This window comes from Elaeis guineensis, chromosome 13 (genome assembly GCF_000442705.2).
Source record: "Elaeis guineensis isolate ETL-2024a chromosome 13, EG11, whole genome shotgun sequence".
Classification (NCBI taxonomy): Eukaryota; Viridiplantae; Streptophyta; class Magnoliopsida; order Arecales; family Arecaceae; genus Elaeis; species Elaeis guineensis.
Window position 1 is genome coordinate 73,348,200 of NC_026005.2, and position 15,469 is coordinate 73,363,668.

The 15,469-nt window shown below is 41.0% G+C and overlaps 1 protein-coding gene across 4 annotated transcripts in view; it reads left to right on the forward strand.

Moving 5' to 3' along the window:
- Positions 1-1,993: 1,993 nt before the first annotated feature.
- The window catches only part of LOC105056057 (uncharacterized), a 32,827-nt gene continuing 19,351 nt past the window's right edge, over positions 1,994-15,469 (forward strand). For 3 of the 4 annotated variants that reach the window (XR_012136161.1, XM_010938119.4, XM_073247278.1), the window contains exons 1-14: positions 1,994-2,224; positions 2,483-3,208; positions 4,483-4,603; positions 4,705-4,802; positions 5,430-5,567; positions 5,783-5,851; positions 5,942-6,064; positions 6,153-6,302; positions 6,496-6,627; positions 6,724-6,803; positions 7,001-7,095; positions 7,208-7,275; positions 10,057-10,152; positions 10,293-10,363. Coding sequence is in view for 3 of the 4 variants with exons in the window: in XM_010938119.4 (XP_010936421.1) it covers positions 2,075-2,224; positions 2,483-3,208; positions 4,483-4,603; positions 4,705-4,802; positions 5,430-5,567; positions 5,783-5,851; positions 5,942-6,064; positions 6,153-6,302; positions 6,496-6,627; positions 6,724-6,803; positions 7,001-7,095; positions 7,208-7,275; positions 10,057-10,152; positions 10,293-10,363 (2,117 nt within the window). In the remaining variant the exon portion in view is untranslated. The remainder of the gene's footprint in view (positions 2,225-2,482; positions 3,209-4,482; positions 4,604-4,704; positions 4,803-5,429; positions 5,568-5,782; positions 5,852-5,941; positions 6,065-6,152; positions 6,303-6,495; positions 6,628-6,723; positions 6,804-7,000; positions 7,096-7,207; positions 7,276-10,056; positions 10,153-10,292; positions 10,364-15,469) is intronic. The other variant, XM_010938120.4, reaches the window with a different exon arrangement.

A 15,469-nucleotide genomic window follows, 5' to 3' on the forward strand; every position in this document is an offset into this window, starting at 1 on the left:
AAACTGAACTTGTTATCCTTGATTCCATCTATTTTGAAGCTGAATGGCCAAAAAAATTTTTATCTGAGATTTCTATAGTATCTTCTCCTATTTTTTCAATATCAGTTTATTGTGATTCAAGAGTTGTAATAGCTTTTTCTAAAAAAAAACTTATGAATACTAAAATAAACAAATATATTAGACTAAGATAAAAGTCTATAAAAAGAAAAGAGAAATTTTAAATAATTTTTTTGAATCATGTTGCAACTAATCTTAATCTAACAGACTGCCTTACAAAAGACTTAAATAGGACTAAGGCCCTAGAGTCATCGAGGAGGATGGGGCTTAGCCTATCAAGGACCTTCCAGCAATGGAAATCCAACTTCTGTGATAGGAGATCCCTTGAAAGAAGTTCAATATTGTAATAACAAGGTGATTGGTTGGTTAGGAAGCACATGTGATTTATTTGATATAGGAGTCATAGACTCTAGCCCATCCCTATAGTGATTGGTACTCTTATGTAGTGGTTAGGAAGAGTTTATCTCTGAATAAGATCCAAGAGGTATTTTTCGAGTTGTGACATTATACATATCCCTGGAGAGGCTCATCTATGTGAAAGTATCCATACTTGATGGTAGCTAGAGACATAGGCAATCTCCAGAAACTCTCATGAAATAATCAAGATACATGCATACGGCCATTAATGTGCAAACTTATGATATGAGCTTCTATATTGTGTATGTTATAGTAGAAACCTGAGTCAAAGAAATGTAGTTCAAGATCTAGTTCACTCTGCTTCCTTCAGATTGTACCATTAACACTAAGTGAAGATTAAGTCATGAAAGATACTTCATCTATTGCATAATATTTATACCCAGCAAGAAATTATTTCACATCATTAATTATGTTAGAAATTTTGAGTTTTGAGAGGAATTGTTGGTTTTGGAGGAAAATTGAAAACTCAAAATTTTCTCCATCTATTTCCAACCAAACCTCTAGCTTTCATGAAGTTTAGTCCCATATTGAAAAAAAAAATGAAAAAAAAGATTTATTTTGAAGACCCTTCTCTTGGGCCTATAAATACATGCGCACGGATCGGCCCAACCGGCTCACTTGTGCCCGCATCTGTGGTGTGGCAGGGCCTACATTTTGTTTCTTCGATCTTTATTTTTTCTATTTTATCTTTTTTCGTTGGATTTTTGAATATTGTGTTTTGCCCGTTATTTTTCTACTCGTTGAGATTTGTTAAGTTGTTCCATCCGTTTAGACTGGTTATTATAAGATTAATATTTTTTAACATCGGACTAGTTAGTCCGTGGGCCTATAAAATGGCCTTGTGGTGGAGGGTTTTGAAGTAGAAAAATATACCCTCATCCCCTCTCTTCTGATTTCATTGTCCTTTACCAGTATTTTCTTCCAAAATATTTTTGATCTTCTGATCTTTTAGCTATTGAGTTGAAGCTCTATCATCCTCTCTACGGTCGTGCCTGCAGAGGAGGTCTCCAATAATATCTTAGGGTGGATTTCTCGAATTTAATCCTGCACGAGGGTCGAAAATCGTATTAGGACGACAGTACATTACATATCTTCGGTCGGTAAACTTTAAATTAATTTAATATTAATTTAATATTAATTTAATATTAATATTTATTTATTAATTTAATTAGATTGTAATCGGTTTTCATGGGAAATAAGATTCCTAAGAACCTGTCCTAAAGGAGGGAGAGAGAGAGAGAGGAGGCCAAGTCCACGCAGAGCGGAGGACCGGCGTCCCATTCGGTTTAAATGAGGGCAAAGCGGGAATTTCATCACAATATCTGGTTTCATTTCACCAGCCCCGGACCAGATCTCATCCGGCTTCCAGCCGTTCGGGTGTGTTGCTTGGGGAACGTATCCCGTAAACAGATCAACGTCGGGCCGTCGGCCCAGTTCGAGGAACAGTCCCTCCTTCAGATGCCGCCACGTGTCCTTCCCCGCCAAAACATTCTAGGGTTTTAAAAGCCCCTGGGCTCGGGCGAACCGCTTCTCTCTTTCGGGATGCAGAGAGACCCCCGAAAAGTTCCTTCGGGTAAGCGAGGATCTTAGGGCGGTCGAGATGGAGAAGGAGATCGAAATCCGAAGCCTTAACGGGGAATCGATCACCATCTCGATCGCCTGGCACAGTTCGATCAGTAAATTGAAGGCTCTGGTGAAGGAATCGTTCCTCCCGGCGAAGAATTCTCCAAAGTTCCATCTGTTCTTCAAGGTAGGAGTCCTGTGTATTTTCCATCAGATGTCACCTCCAATTTATCCTCTCTTGAGCAATTTGATCTATTTTGAAGGTTAGAAAGCAAATTGGCACATTTGAGATGCTATACTATTATATTTGTTTCTTGACTGCACCAAAATCTCTCTCCCTTGAAAGACTTGTCTCGGAGAGAAATGTTGTTATTTTCAATATAAGATGAGCTTAATTTATTAATATTTTGCATCTGGATTCCTGATTGCTGTCAATTCTGTGAAGGGGGCAAAACTGAGGTTGGAAAGCCGTATTGAGGACTATCAGATCGAGCCTGGTGAATTCATGGTTATGGTTCCATTTACGAAGAAAAGCCGACAATTTTCAGTAGAACCTGATCCCCCCGGGCCTCATACTGGCCCTTCAAAATCCTCACGTGAGAGCATGGTGTCTTCTGCTGCTGACTTGGCTTGGCTTGATATAATGAATGATCTTTCATCTCTATCTGATGTCTCCCAACTGGATGGAGCTCCAAGTAATTTCAGTCCGTCAAATAAGGTGGGTGGTGGGAAGGAGGGGGTCTTGAAAGTTGAAGGTTCTAGTAAGCTTTCCTCAAATACGAAGCGCAAGAGAGAACCAGAAAATGGTCACATTCTTCGTGATATATTATGCTCCGATTTTAAGAATGTATTCGAGCAACAGACCAGTGACAAAATAAGACAATTCGTGGAATCTGCGGGCTGCTTATCAAGTCCTACTAAGGATAGCTGCTTGTTGTTTGAAGAATTCTTTAAAACATCCAATGAAACAGAGCAGTGTGTGTGCCCATCATGGTTAAAGAGACTGTTGAAGAACTTCACTTTTCTGAACACCTTTTATGCCTTTTTTCACATTCAAGGTAAATGCATGACTTGGGAGTGTATAGAGGGGGCACTGAAGAATCGTGGTAGGTTTGGACTCGATGATGCATGCATTTCAGATGTGGAGAACCTCTCACTACTCTGTCCCAAGGTAAATCTTTCTATAATTAGTGCAATCATGCTGATGAAATATAACTGGGTCCCATGATTTGGGTTTTGGTTTTCATTACCTGGAAGGCAGAATTCAAATTGCAATTATTGTTGCCAAGCTGGAGTTTAGCATATCGTAAAGATTTTGTTTCATATGTCATTATCATCAACTGTCCACTTGTAGGTATCCTATAGTACAGGGGATTTAGATCTGGTCATGTGAACCAGTGAATCTAAAAATAAGAGGAAAAAGAAGTCAGATTGTAAGTCAGAAGAAAAAAATGAAATCGAAGGAAAAGGAAGAACAAGATGTAATAGAGGTAGCAATCATATCCATGGCTTAGAAGAATCAACCTTTTGATCAAAATTGATTCTTAAAGATAAATTGGTTTCTATAAAAAAGGTCATCTAAATCATCACTGGAGAATCATTTATGGGGGTGCTTGGTTGGGGGGAATGGAGGTCTGGAGTAGGAATCGGAATGGGTGACTCCTATTTTAGCCGTTTGGTTGGGGAGAGTCCCATTCCAATATCGATTCTGGAATGGAATGGGAATAGCCTAATCTACCTAAAACTCAATCCCCACTCTCCCCTATGGATTCAAATTTCTATTCCGATTCCGATTCCGATTCCGGTCATGAATCAAATGCTTCAGGGGATTTGGTCATTCCGATTCCCATTCCAATCCATTCTGATTCCTTTTCCAGTCATGAACCAAGCACCCCCTATCTTCAAAGGACATGAAAACAGACTTTCTTAAAATTCTATCATATGTCAAATAAGGCTAATCCTAAATGGCCTCTTTATAAACTGAACATTGGTCTAGGACTTTCAAACTTTCTTCAAATTCCATCAGATGTCAAATAAGGGTTTTTATGTGTTACCTTTGACTTTTGCTCAGGCCTAAACAACTTTCTTGAGTGATCCCAGTAATCGTTGAATGAATACTTTTTCATATATTAACTTTATCTGTCCTGCATCATTTGCTTCTGTGCATCGGAGTTGTTCTTCTTGAACATCATTTTAACATGTTCATTTATGAGTCTATATTCTGCTTTCATTTCATGGCATCTAATAGATTGCACTCAATTGCCTGTAAATCAATCTATTTACATGTTTACTAGTTTGTCAGAATGGAATAATACATCAGAAAATTTTTTTTATTCTGTTTTTACTGATGTTTTCAATTGCAATTTGTCCTCTTCTTTGTATTATACATGTAGAGTAAGTTTGCATGTTCTTGTTTGAAAAGTATGATGTATCTCTACTTGCTAGGTGGTGGTAATTCTGGGTAAGCAAGAAAATATGGTATCCAAGTTGGGCTCTGCCATTGTTATTGGCAATCCTTCAACAGATTTATCAGACCAAAGTGGACTGACAAAAATGCTTAGGACTGGTATGATTTACCTATATCCCCCCATCCCTTTTTGTCTCATTTTCTAGGTTCATATGCTAGTCTATAAGTGGTTAACTTCTCCTTGTTGATTGTTTTTACAGCTAGAAAGAAAACACCAACCTCAGCAGTTATTAATGCTATGGAGAAACGGGTGGTTGCTTTCAAAACTGAATTACGGAGGGCGATTAAGTGTTGCATGGTATGCTTAGTCAAGATGCAAGCTTGGTTTTACTTATATCTAGAGCTCTGTTAGACAGACAAGGATTTTTGTGATGCTTAAAAGAGAAAATCTTTTGGTGGTCATGGTATTATAAGTTATTATGACAACTTTTTTTGGTATAGTAAATTCAAAAGAGAAAAATGAATGTGGAAGTGAAAACAGAAGATGTATTGTTAAATTTTCTTTTCTATCATCGATGTATTCCTTAAATTTGCAATGCTGATTATTTCTATATTTTCTCCATGCACATATTCAATATGCTTAATTTACATGGTAAGTTCATGCAAGTTGTGTGGATTTTTGAGGTTGAGAAAGGTTTAGGGATTATGGTAATAATAGCATGCATATTTGGCTTATTTATATAGGTCCAAAGTATGGGAATGGTTGGTATGCCAGTCTGATGCTTATTCAGTGGCAAACATGTTGCTTCCTTGTTAAAGTACTTGCTGATGAGACTAGATGTCTGAACTTTTTCCCTTGAATATCCTGCCTGAAAATTTCTCTGGCAGATCCAAGATGCTTGACAGAATTATTGGCTTAGCAGTTTTCATTAGTAGATAGAGGCTTTCCTAGTTCATGATTTGCTGTGGACCTTCTGTTATGCAGGAAAAGAACCTGTCAAAAACCAGCATCCCTCTCATGTTGTCCCTAGAAGATCTTATATTGATGAAGGATGGTTTTGCTGTTCCAGAAGGTAGTGAAGTGAAGTCAGCGAAGACTCGATCATTGGCATCAGCATGTCATGTAGGTCTCTTTTGTTCCTCTTCTTGATGTTATCCTCTTGTTCATTTAACTGCAAATCATCATAAATTAGAAAAATCTGAAGTAACGTCCTTTAAAGCAATGTGTATCTTTTAATAGAGGGACTTTGAATTTTTTTTTTGTTGCTTACATGTCAGCCTCTGACAAGTTTATGGATAAGATTGCTTTTATCTGATCATTGAACTATCAATCAACAGGGTTTGCACTCAATGGAACCTGCTGAAATGATTGAACATCTTAGACAAGGCATCGGAAAGCATGGACAGGTTTCTTCCTACATGCATATTCTTCAAGTTCAGAAAATGTGGTAGAAGAGCAACGTGAATAGTATATTATTGATGTCTTGTTCTCTACAGATTGTGCATGTGCAAGAAATTGATGCAAAAGAGGCAATGTATGTGGAACTTCCCAATAATCTGTCGGAAACATTAAAGTGTGCATTAAATAGGATGGGAATATCTGCATTATACAGCCACCAGGTGTCACCATTTTTCTGTTATTTTCTATTTTTTTCTTGGAGCCCATATTTTCTAGTGGTATTTGACCTTCTGTAATGATAATTTACAGGCTGAAGCTATACAAGCTTCACTTTCTGGGAAGAATATTGTGGTGGCAACATCAACTTCTAGTGGAAAATCTCTGTGCTACAATATTCCCGTTCTTGAGTCACTCTCTCAGAATCTATTCCCATGTGCTATGTACATCTTTCCCACAAAGGTTGTCTCTTTAAATTTCTTGCTTACTGTTTAAGGGCAGTATCCAGTTCTTTTCCTCCCTTTTGGGGTACTGTTTACAGAATTACCAGAAATGTTTCTCCTTCCTATTTTGTTATGTAATTTTTTAATTTTCATTTTGGTTTTTGTTGAGCATATTCACATAACCAGAAATAAATGGTTGTTCTTTCATGCAGGCTTTAGCTCAAGATCAGCTTAGAGCTTTATTAGAGATGACGAGGGGCTTGGATATCGACTTGACTGTTGGTGTATATGATGGTGATACATCTCAAGAACATCGTATTTGGATCAAGGATAATGCAAGATTGGTATTTGTAGAGACTTTGGAGTTCTGTACATTTTGCATTTCTTATGTTGCACAGCTTCACAAACATGTCACACAAATTATATCTTTATTTCTGTAGTTGATTACAAATCCAGATATGCTGCACATGTCAATCCTTCCATATCATGGACGGTTTCAGCGGATTTTATCAAATCTCAGGTAGTGGGTGGGCATTCTTTATAACTTCTTAACATGCACTTACACTTTTCATTTTTTATATTAATTCAATTGTTAGCCTCCAATGGTTTTATTCAGATATTGTAATTATGAAATACATAACAAAAAATTTTGTTTTGAACAATTGTTTGAAGTGCTGCATTATTGTAACTGCTTTCTCAGACAAGTCTGTAAATCAGGTATATAGTGATTGATGAAACTCATTCGTATAAAGGGGCATTTGGTTGCCACACGGCTCTTATCTTGAGGAGACTCCGTCGAATTTGTTTCCATGGTACATTTTGTTTGATGGTTTTCAGATGATACTATGGTAGGACTGCATTTTTGCCTACCTTTAATATTAATTAGAAAATTAACAATGGTAATTTTTAATTCTATGCTTGCAGCATATGGTAGTGATCCTTCCTTCATATTTTGTACTGCTACCTCTGCAAACCCACGAGAGCATGCTATGGTAGGCTAACAAATTGCAGATTAGAATCTTTGCCTCACTTATTATGTTGTTACATGATAGAAGTATTTTGCATGTCATTAATGCTAGCAAGAGTAGGAACTGGTTCATTGGTGGCATTGTTTAATTCAAACATATTGTTAAGATAATGCTATTATAGATTGTAAGGTTTCCTTCTAACATTTGTTTGGTGAAAAATTCTCCCTAATATGTTGGCTGGTGAATGCCGTGAATTTAAACCTTCAACCTGGTTGTTTTCATGATTATTTTACAACGCTTTGAGAGAGAGGCCTATGAAGTAGAAGATTAGCTCCATAAAAGAATATCAGAGGAAAGTTGCACGACTGTGTTTAACTATTTCTGGAATAACTTTCAATATTAGATGGTTATTTTCTGCCTTATGCCAAGTGCTCTACTTGTTGAGTATGCATGATCCCTTAGATGGGCTACATCATGTTATTACAACTTGATGTCATGTATCTTTAATCTCATTGTTATTTATCTTGTTACTCTAATATATCCTGTTAACAAAAATCTTGAACAATAGAACATTTGATGGAAAATGGTATAATCATCAGGGAAATGGGTGTCATATAGTAACCATAGATATGGGTCAAAGCATAGCCAGTTTCCAAATTCCCAATGCCTCAACATACTGATGCATAAACCATATTAGCAGGGAGGAAAACTAAGAGCAAAATTAAATTTTAAAAATTATGCGTGTAATTAATCAATAGGCATTTGAGACTTGGAACAATTTCTTTATATTATGTTAAATGAAAACTAGAAGCAAAAGATAAATCATAAGACCAAAGATTTAGTTCTGTTATTGGTTCAGGCATCCTTGTGTTACATCACAATTAATTTGCCACCATTATCATAGCATTAAGAAAATAAAGCAATTAGAAAACGCATATTGAAAAAGATGACCAATTAACTGGTAATAATTTGAAGAATGACATTTTCCTAACTCATCGCCGGCAGAAATGAGGAGTATAAATAACCATAACTCAAGGTCTATGGAATCAATATCGTGCTGGCCGGCCGATGGTATAAGTCGGTACGGATCCGTACCGGACTAGACCAGCACAAACCGATAAAGAAGCAAAGAAAGGAATTGAGGAGGAAAAGAGAGAAAGAGGGGAGGGGGAGGGAGGGGGATGGAGAAGGGGGGAGGGAGAAGTGGTCGGAGAAGACATTGGCGGTGGTCACAGGTGGGCCGTGGGCATGTTCGAAGGGCCACTAAGGCCTCCGTTTCCTCTCTAAATCATGGTCGAGAGAGAGATAAAGGGGGGAGGGGAAGCTGGTGGAGAGATCGTGGCCACTGGACAATGAAATCACAGTCCGCAACTCCACTGGCATGAAACAAGGATAGTAGTCTCTATTTCATGGGTTTTTTTTAAAAAAATCTTGACCACAGTGAAGCCGGCAATGGGTGTGTTAGCTTTACTTAAGTGAAGCCAGCACACTCATTGCCGACTTCACTATTCATCATCATTTTAAAACAAATACGGTAAACAGGGGCGGTCATCCTATTTCACTACCGCGGTTCCGTCCATGCCTTTGCCACCATCCGGTGGCTACGACAGCCATCCGGCGCCCTCTGCCAGCTTCTTTGCTGACTATGCCTCCCTTCAGTACCTTCGCTCATCCTCTCTCTCTATCTCTTTTGATTAAATGTCCTATCGGGTGACATGGAGCCGTAGAGGCCTCCGTGGCCCTCCGACAACCTCGATGGGCCATCGCCGGCCCTCCCGCAGCATCGTCTCCTCTTTGTCTCTCCTTCTCTCTCTCTTCCTCTTTTTCCCTCTTTCATTCGGTGTTCTGATTCGGAAGGCCGAATCATCTCAGTTTGTGGCCGATCTAGCTTGAAACGCCTCGAACTGTTCGGTTCGAGACGGTTTGGTGAACCATGCCATAACCTTTAAGAAAATCGGATCATCATATTGAGAGAATGAGGGATTGTTTAACTTATTTTGCACTTAATTTGTTATTTTTAGTAAATGTGTTTACAAACCATAAAACCAATCCTAAGCTCAATTTTAGTGAAGTTGAAATTGATACAATCTCCACACTTCTAAATTAGAACTTCTAAAGGAACTCCTTACCAAAAGTTGTTCTTCTAACTCATGCAAATTAAAGAACTATCACATGATTTACCTGACATGTCATATGACAATTTAATACAAGGGAGCCTTGTTTAAGAATATTCAACCTAAATTAGATCCAAAATGAGTAAAAAGTTTGCTATCATGCTTGCCTCCCTAGGATTGTTGTCGTTGAGTTAGCACACAACAACACTATCTTCCTTGATTAAGTAGTTAAATGAAGTGCTATCATGAATAATGATTGGTGCATCAACCTGTTTATTTCCAAATACTGCATTTTCCTGAAATTTATGATCATTATGATTTGAAATTGGTTTTTCATGACTAGTTTAATGCCTTATCAATTTGAATAGTCTAATATTTGGTCCAGTCTTTCAAATGCTGATTCTTTATTGCAACTGGCATTAGTCTTGTTCACACAATCACACTGAAAGGAGCAGCATGTAGCTTGGTAGATATGTTGTTGAAGTAGACAATAATTGGTTATATTGTTTTTGGGAGAATGTTGTAATTATATCAAGGGCTCTTCTGTTTTGAAAAACCAAGTTACTTTTTGGGGTGTAACTTTAGATATTACTTTCTTTTGCCAAATTTTGCAAATTACTTAATGACTGCCTATATGAAGGATGCTTCAATTTATTTTGAGAAGTTTTCTTTTTCTTTGTTCACGTGTTAGGAGCTTGCCAACTTGCAGAACTTAGAGTTGATACAAAATGATGGAAGTCCTTGCAGTCAAAAACACTTTCTTTTTTGGAATCCTCCATTATGTTTGGTAAGTGTTGTTTTCTTACCTATACCAGTGATAATAAAAATATGAATTCTCTTGTAAAACTTACAACGCTCTTGGGTGAAAGATTTATGTTTTATAATGTTTCTGATATTCAATATATGTTGTTATTTTGTTTTATTTAGGGATCTAAAGCTCCAAGCAGCAGGAATGATAGCAAAAATGTGGAGTTAGATGTGATGACCAGGCGTTCAAGGTAGGCTTATTCTTTAGTGATCGATAGTCTAGCATTCCTCTAATTTCTTCTAGTTTCGTCAGTGCATGTCCTTAATGGAGAATCTCTTTTGCTAGTCATCATGAAGTTGATTGTTTGCTTCCTTGGAGGCTTTTACATTATTTGTGAGAAATGATCGGTGCCTCCCCAGCCAGTATAATATTATGTTATACGATATATATTATATCATATTATACAATATCATATGTTATTATATCATATCTATAGCATGGGGGAAAGAGCTTTTTTTTTTTAATGTCAATATTAAGGGGTAGTTATCTAAGAAATAGAAACAGTAATACTTCAGGTGAAACGCCCAAATTCAGTGGAGCAAACAATTTGAAAGGGTGGTCTACAATACCTAACTTTTAGATGAAGCCACATTATTTACATGTAATTTTCCTTCGTAAAGAAACATTGAAGATGGATGATTTAGAGCACTTGGTTCTCTGTTTGATGAATTAATGTAAATTAATTATGAAGTCAATGCTTGCTTTATGTTTCAATTTAAATATACATCATCGTGCGTTAATAGACAGAAGGCTCGTGTCACTAAGGAAAGGTACTTCAATAACTGTGATGTAGGAAAAGGAGAGGGAGGCCTATGATAACATCAATAGAGGTTATGAGACAGAGATATGGAAAAGCTTGAAATTGCGTCTGAGGTTGCCTGTTATCGGATTGCTTGGAGAACAAGGATCTATTAAGCCAACCCTGAATAGTTGCGATAGGGTATGTTTATGTTGATGGTCATGGTTTCATGCTATGATGGACAGAAGAAAACCATTCTGTGATTTGTCGTAATAGTCAACTCAAAAGTTTTGAAAGTTACTCTTGCCCACTTTCAACTTTCTGTTCATCATGTGTCACATGATGCCTTGGCGTGGGAGTCAATACTATTCTAGAGAAGATTGTCATTGGATTCTAAGCAAGTCATATGATACCTGTAACTAAGCGAATAACAGTTGATGCGGTAATGCTTTTAAAGATGCAATAGTTACTGTTGGTGTAGAATTCCGTCGAAGTCGGAGAAGCTGGAGCTGGGATGACCGCGGCCGCCGCCGGGACCTGCAAAGAAAGTCTAAACCGGAGTTGGGGGTGCTCCGGCAAGATCCTCCGACGCTCAAGTCAGTATTCTGCTTCAACAGAAATGGAGTGCTCGAGCAGAAATTTAGGCAGAGTTTCAAGATAGAGTTTTTGAGCTTAGAGAAGAACATATCTGGAGGTCCTTATTTATAGATGGAGGGCGCAACTGATCGACAGTGACGTCTGTAACCGTCTGGTAGTGGACCGTTCAGGGCTGCGTGGAGTTTGTTACGGAGAGTAGTGGTGTCAGGGGTCGTTCAGGGCCACGTGGAGCTTGTTGCAGGGGGTGGAGTGGTATCTGTTGTCGTGACTTGTCAGAGAGTGGTGGAGCTGCGTGGAATCCGTTGCAGAGAGTGGAGCAGGGTGGTGGCTCTTGTCATGGCTTGTCAGAGAGTTCGGATCCGTCGGTTGAAGCTCGGCTGGGATGTCCGATGAAGCAGAATGGCTCTTCACATCGTCGTTCTGGGAGAGGCTCGGATGTTCCGAGGTCGCTGATATTTCAGGCGGGAGTCGCCTGTCGTAGGAGCTCAGATGGAGATTTTCTGTTAGCGGAGTCCGGGGAAGTCCGTCTGGGATTTATCTGATGTGGAGGCTCATCCGAAGATCGTCCGCCGGGGAAATCCAGTTTTATGGAGAGCCTGGTAGGAGGTCGGTCGGCGATGGACTTCGGATAGTGCGGGGGAGGCTCGGCAGACATCGGAGGCGATCGGCTATCGCAGGGATCCAACTGCTGGAGCTCGTCCGTTATAGAAGCTCGTCCGGAATCCATCCGGTCGAGAAGTTCGGACGGGATCCTGTTCTCGCGAGAGGTCGAGAGGGAACCATCCATTGTAGGAGCTCGGGCGAGGATCAGTTGTCGTGGAAGCTCGGAGTAGTGTCTCGTCGTAGTAGTCCGTCCAAAATCCACTCGCTACGGAGTAGCTCAGCTGAAGTCTACCTGTGATAGAAGTTCGGAAGAAATTTGTTCATACCAGAGGCTTGAATGAAATTTACTTACAGTAGGCGTCTGGGATAGCCAGCCTGTGGTAGGAGCTCAGAGTAGACCGCTCATAGTAGAAGTTCGGCTCTCGTGGGAGCTCGATTAGGATCCAGAGGGTGGTCGATCGCTGTAGAAACTTGGGTGGAGTCTGGTTATCGTAGAAATCACATTGTCGGGGAAGCTTGAATGCTGGCGAAGCCCGAGAGAAGTTCGGGGTAGAAACTCAGGGGGTCGGTTGCTGTAGAAGGTTGGCAGACAGTGAGTCCCAGAGGGCCTTTGGGGCGGCCCGATGGATGAATGCAGAAGTTCACTATTGGAGAGGTTCGGATGATCGAAGAGGTTCGGAGAGGCACCATGCACAAGGTCGGGAGCTGGAAGAGCTCTGGAAAGATCGGTCCTTTACAAACTTCGGTCGGGGGGGATTTTATATCCAACACCAGTCCTCCTACTTCCGAGTTCGGGTTACGAATGAAGTACAGGAAAGTTCTCACGGCCGAAGCTGTCCTCAACTTCCACGCTTGGCGGTTGCCAGATATTTGACGTTCGGCACGCTGGTACTGGAGCCTTTTCGGAAAATAATTCTATTTTTTCAGAATTCCTGTTAGGGCGTGGCCCTAGGTACGGTGCCATAATTGTGTTACTAATTTGTCGGCCACCTTCAGCCGTTTGCCACGGTGAGTGAGCCACGCGGCGGTTACGGACTGGCCTGAGGAGTCCTGCAGCCATTATTGCACCGACCCCCGTCGCCTATTTAAACCTGCCTCCCCCCTTCGGGGATCTCACTTTGTATATGAGTTTCTTCGATCTTTCCTTTCTGGCCTCAGGCGTCCGTTGAGTCCTCATCTCTGTACCCCCACCTCCCTTAGACCAGCTTGGGTTAGCCCCAAAACTTTCCTTGCTTCCGTACCCCTGTTCATAGACCGTGTTGGTCTTCCTTCGTCGCGTAAATGGGCGCGGTCATGGCTCAGATGTTAGCCCAGAGTCTGAAAGCCCACGAACGGGAAGACACTGCAACTTCCCGGTTGGCGAAGAAGGCGAGGGTAGAAGAGACAGATCCGGCCGCGTTTCGCCTTGATAGCCCAAAGCCCGCGCTTATAGCACATCCTCGACCGCGAGGGCTTCCTGGTGCGCGTCATTGCGAGGGGAAACCTGACCTCAGGAAGAAGGTCATGTTCGTCGTCACTGTGAGGGGGAACCTGACCTTAGAAAGAAGGTCATGTCCGCCGTCATCGTGAGGTGGCGGAAGCCATGGCGCGGAAGAGATGGCGTCTACATGTACTTCGAAGATAATGCTAGAGTAATTGTTGATCCGAAAGCAGCGGAAGCCATGGTGCGGAAGAGATGGCGTCTACATGTACTTCGAAGATAATGCTGGAGTAATTACTGATCCGAAAAGGGGGACTGGAGGAAGAAGCCAGGTACCTGAAGTAATTCTCGACGATGGTCGGAACTGAGAGTTCGAAGTCTGATGAAGCCGAGCTCCTTTAGAGTTGTTCGTTTTGTTTGCTTTTTGTTTGTTTGTTTTTTTTTTGTTTTTTTTTTAAGGCTTTGTAATGTGCACTTCGCCAATGAAATGAAAAGAGAATTTTCCGTTACCTCGTCCCCTTCTCTTCTTCTTCTTTCTCTCTTTTTTTTTTTTTTTTTTGGGCTTCAAGGCTTTGTAATGTATACTTCACCAATGAAATAAAAATGAAATTATTTATTACCTCGTCCATTCTGATGTTAACCGATTATTTATCGGACTCCTTTTGTCTTTCGTCGTGTTCGATGTCGACGCTGTTTGGAGGTTCCCGGTCGTGGCAATGTTGATTTGCCCTTCGGTTTATGACCGTAGGTTCTTTTGAGGCTGTTTGAGTTTGGCGCTTTCTCCCGGTGCTAGAGCTTGGGGGTCCGAACTTCTCGTTGCTTTGAGGAGGTCGATTTATCCTCGGTCTATGTCAGGTTTCCTCTTTGCGACTGAGACGAAGTCCCTTATGTCTTTGATATAGTTTGTTTTTACTTGTCGCAGAAGTAGTTCGTCGGTTTTTCTTTTTCATTCTCCCCTTTTTCTTTCGCGTTCGAATGAGGGTCTTCCCTCTGCTCTTGATGGGGTCGTGAGAGTGTAGAGGAGTCATTGAGGAAGCTTTCCTCCTTGTCGATCGACCGAGTCTTTACTTGTGTTGGGACGAGGCCTTCCCCTTGCTCCCGACAGTCGGATTCAGCTCGTGTTAGGACGAAGTTCTCCTTCTGTTCCTAACAAGGCTGTGGGGGCACATAAGGGCCGTTGTGAGGGCTTCTCCCCCCATCCGGTCTTTAGAAAATCGGGCCTTCGACTTTGCTCGTGTTAGGACGAGGTTCTCCTCCTGTTCCTAACAAGGCTGTGGGGGCACATAAGGGCCGTTGTGAGGGCCTCTCCCTCCATCCGGTCTTTAGGAAATCGGGCCTTCGACTTTGCTCGTGTTAGGACGAGGTTCTCCTCCTGTTCCTAACAAGGCTGTGGGGGCACATAAGGACCATTGTGAGGGCCTCTCTCCCCATCCGATCTTTAGGAAATCGGGCCTTCGACTTTGCTCGTGTTAGGGCGAGGTTCTCCTCCTGTTTCTAACAAGGCTGTGGGGGCACATAAGGGCCGTTATGAGGGCCTCTCCCCCCATCCGGTCTTTAGGAAATCGGGCCTTCGACTTTGCTCGTGTTAGGACGAGGTTCTCCTCCTGTTCTTAACAAGGCTATGGGGGCACATAAGGGCCGTTGTAAGGGCCTCTCCCCCCATCCGGTCTTTAAGAAATCGGGCCTTCGACTTTGCTCATGTTAGGACGAGGTTCTCCTTTTGTTCCTAACAAGCTTAATTTCAATTGCGTGGGAGAGTTATTTCCTGTCGTTATAAACTCATGCTAAAAAAAAATATGCAAGTATGAAACTTTTATTCAAGGCGTAGCTATTGGTAATACATCCGTAGATTTTTTGAGTTCCATGGTCGCGGAAGCTATGTTCCTCCGAGCTCTTTTAAATAATATGTTTCGGGTCGGACTACCTCCCTGACTTCA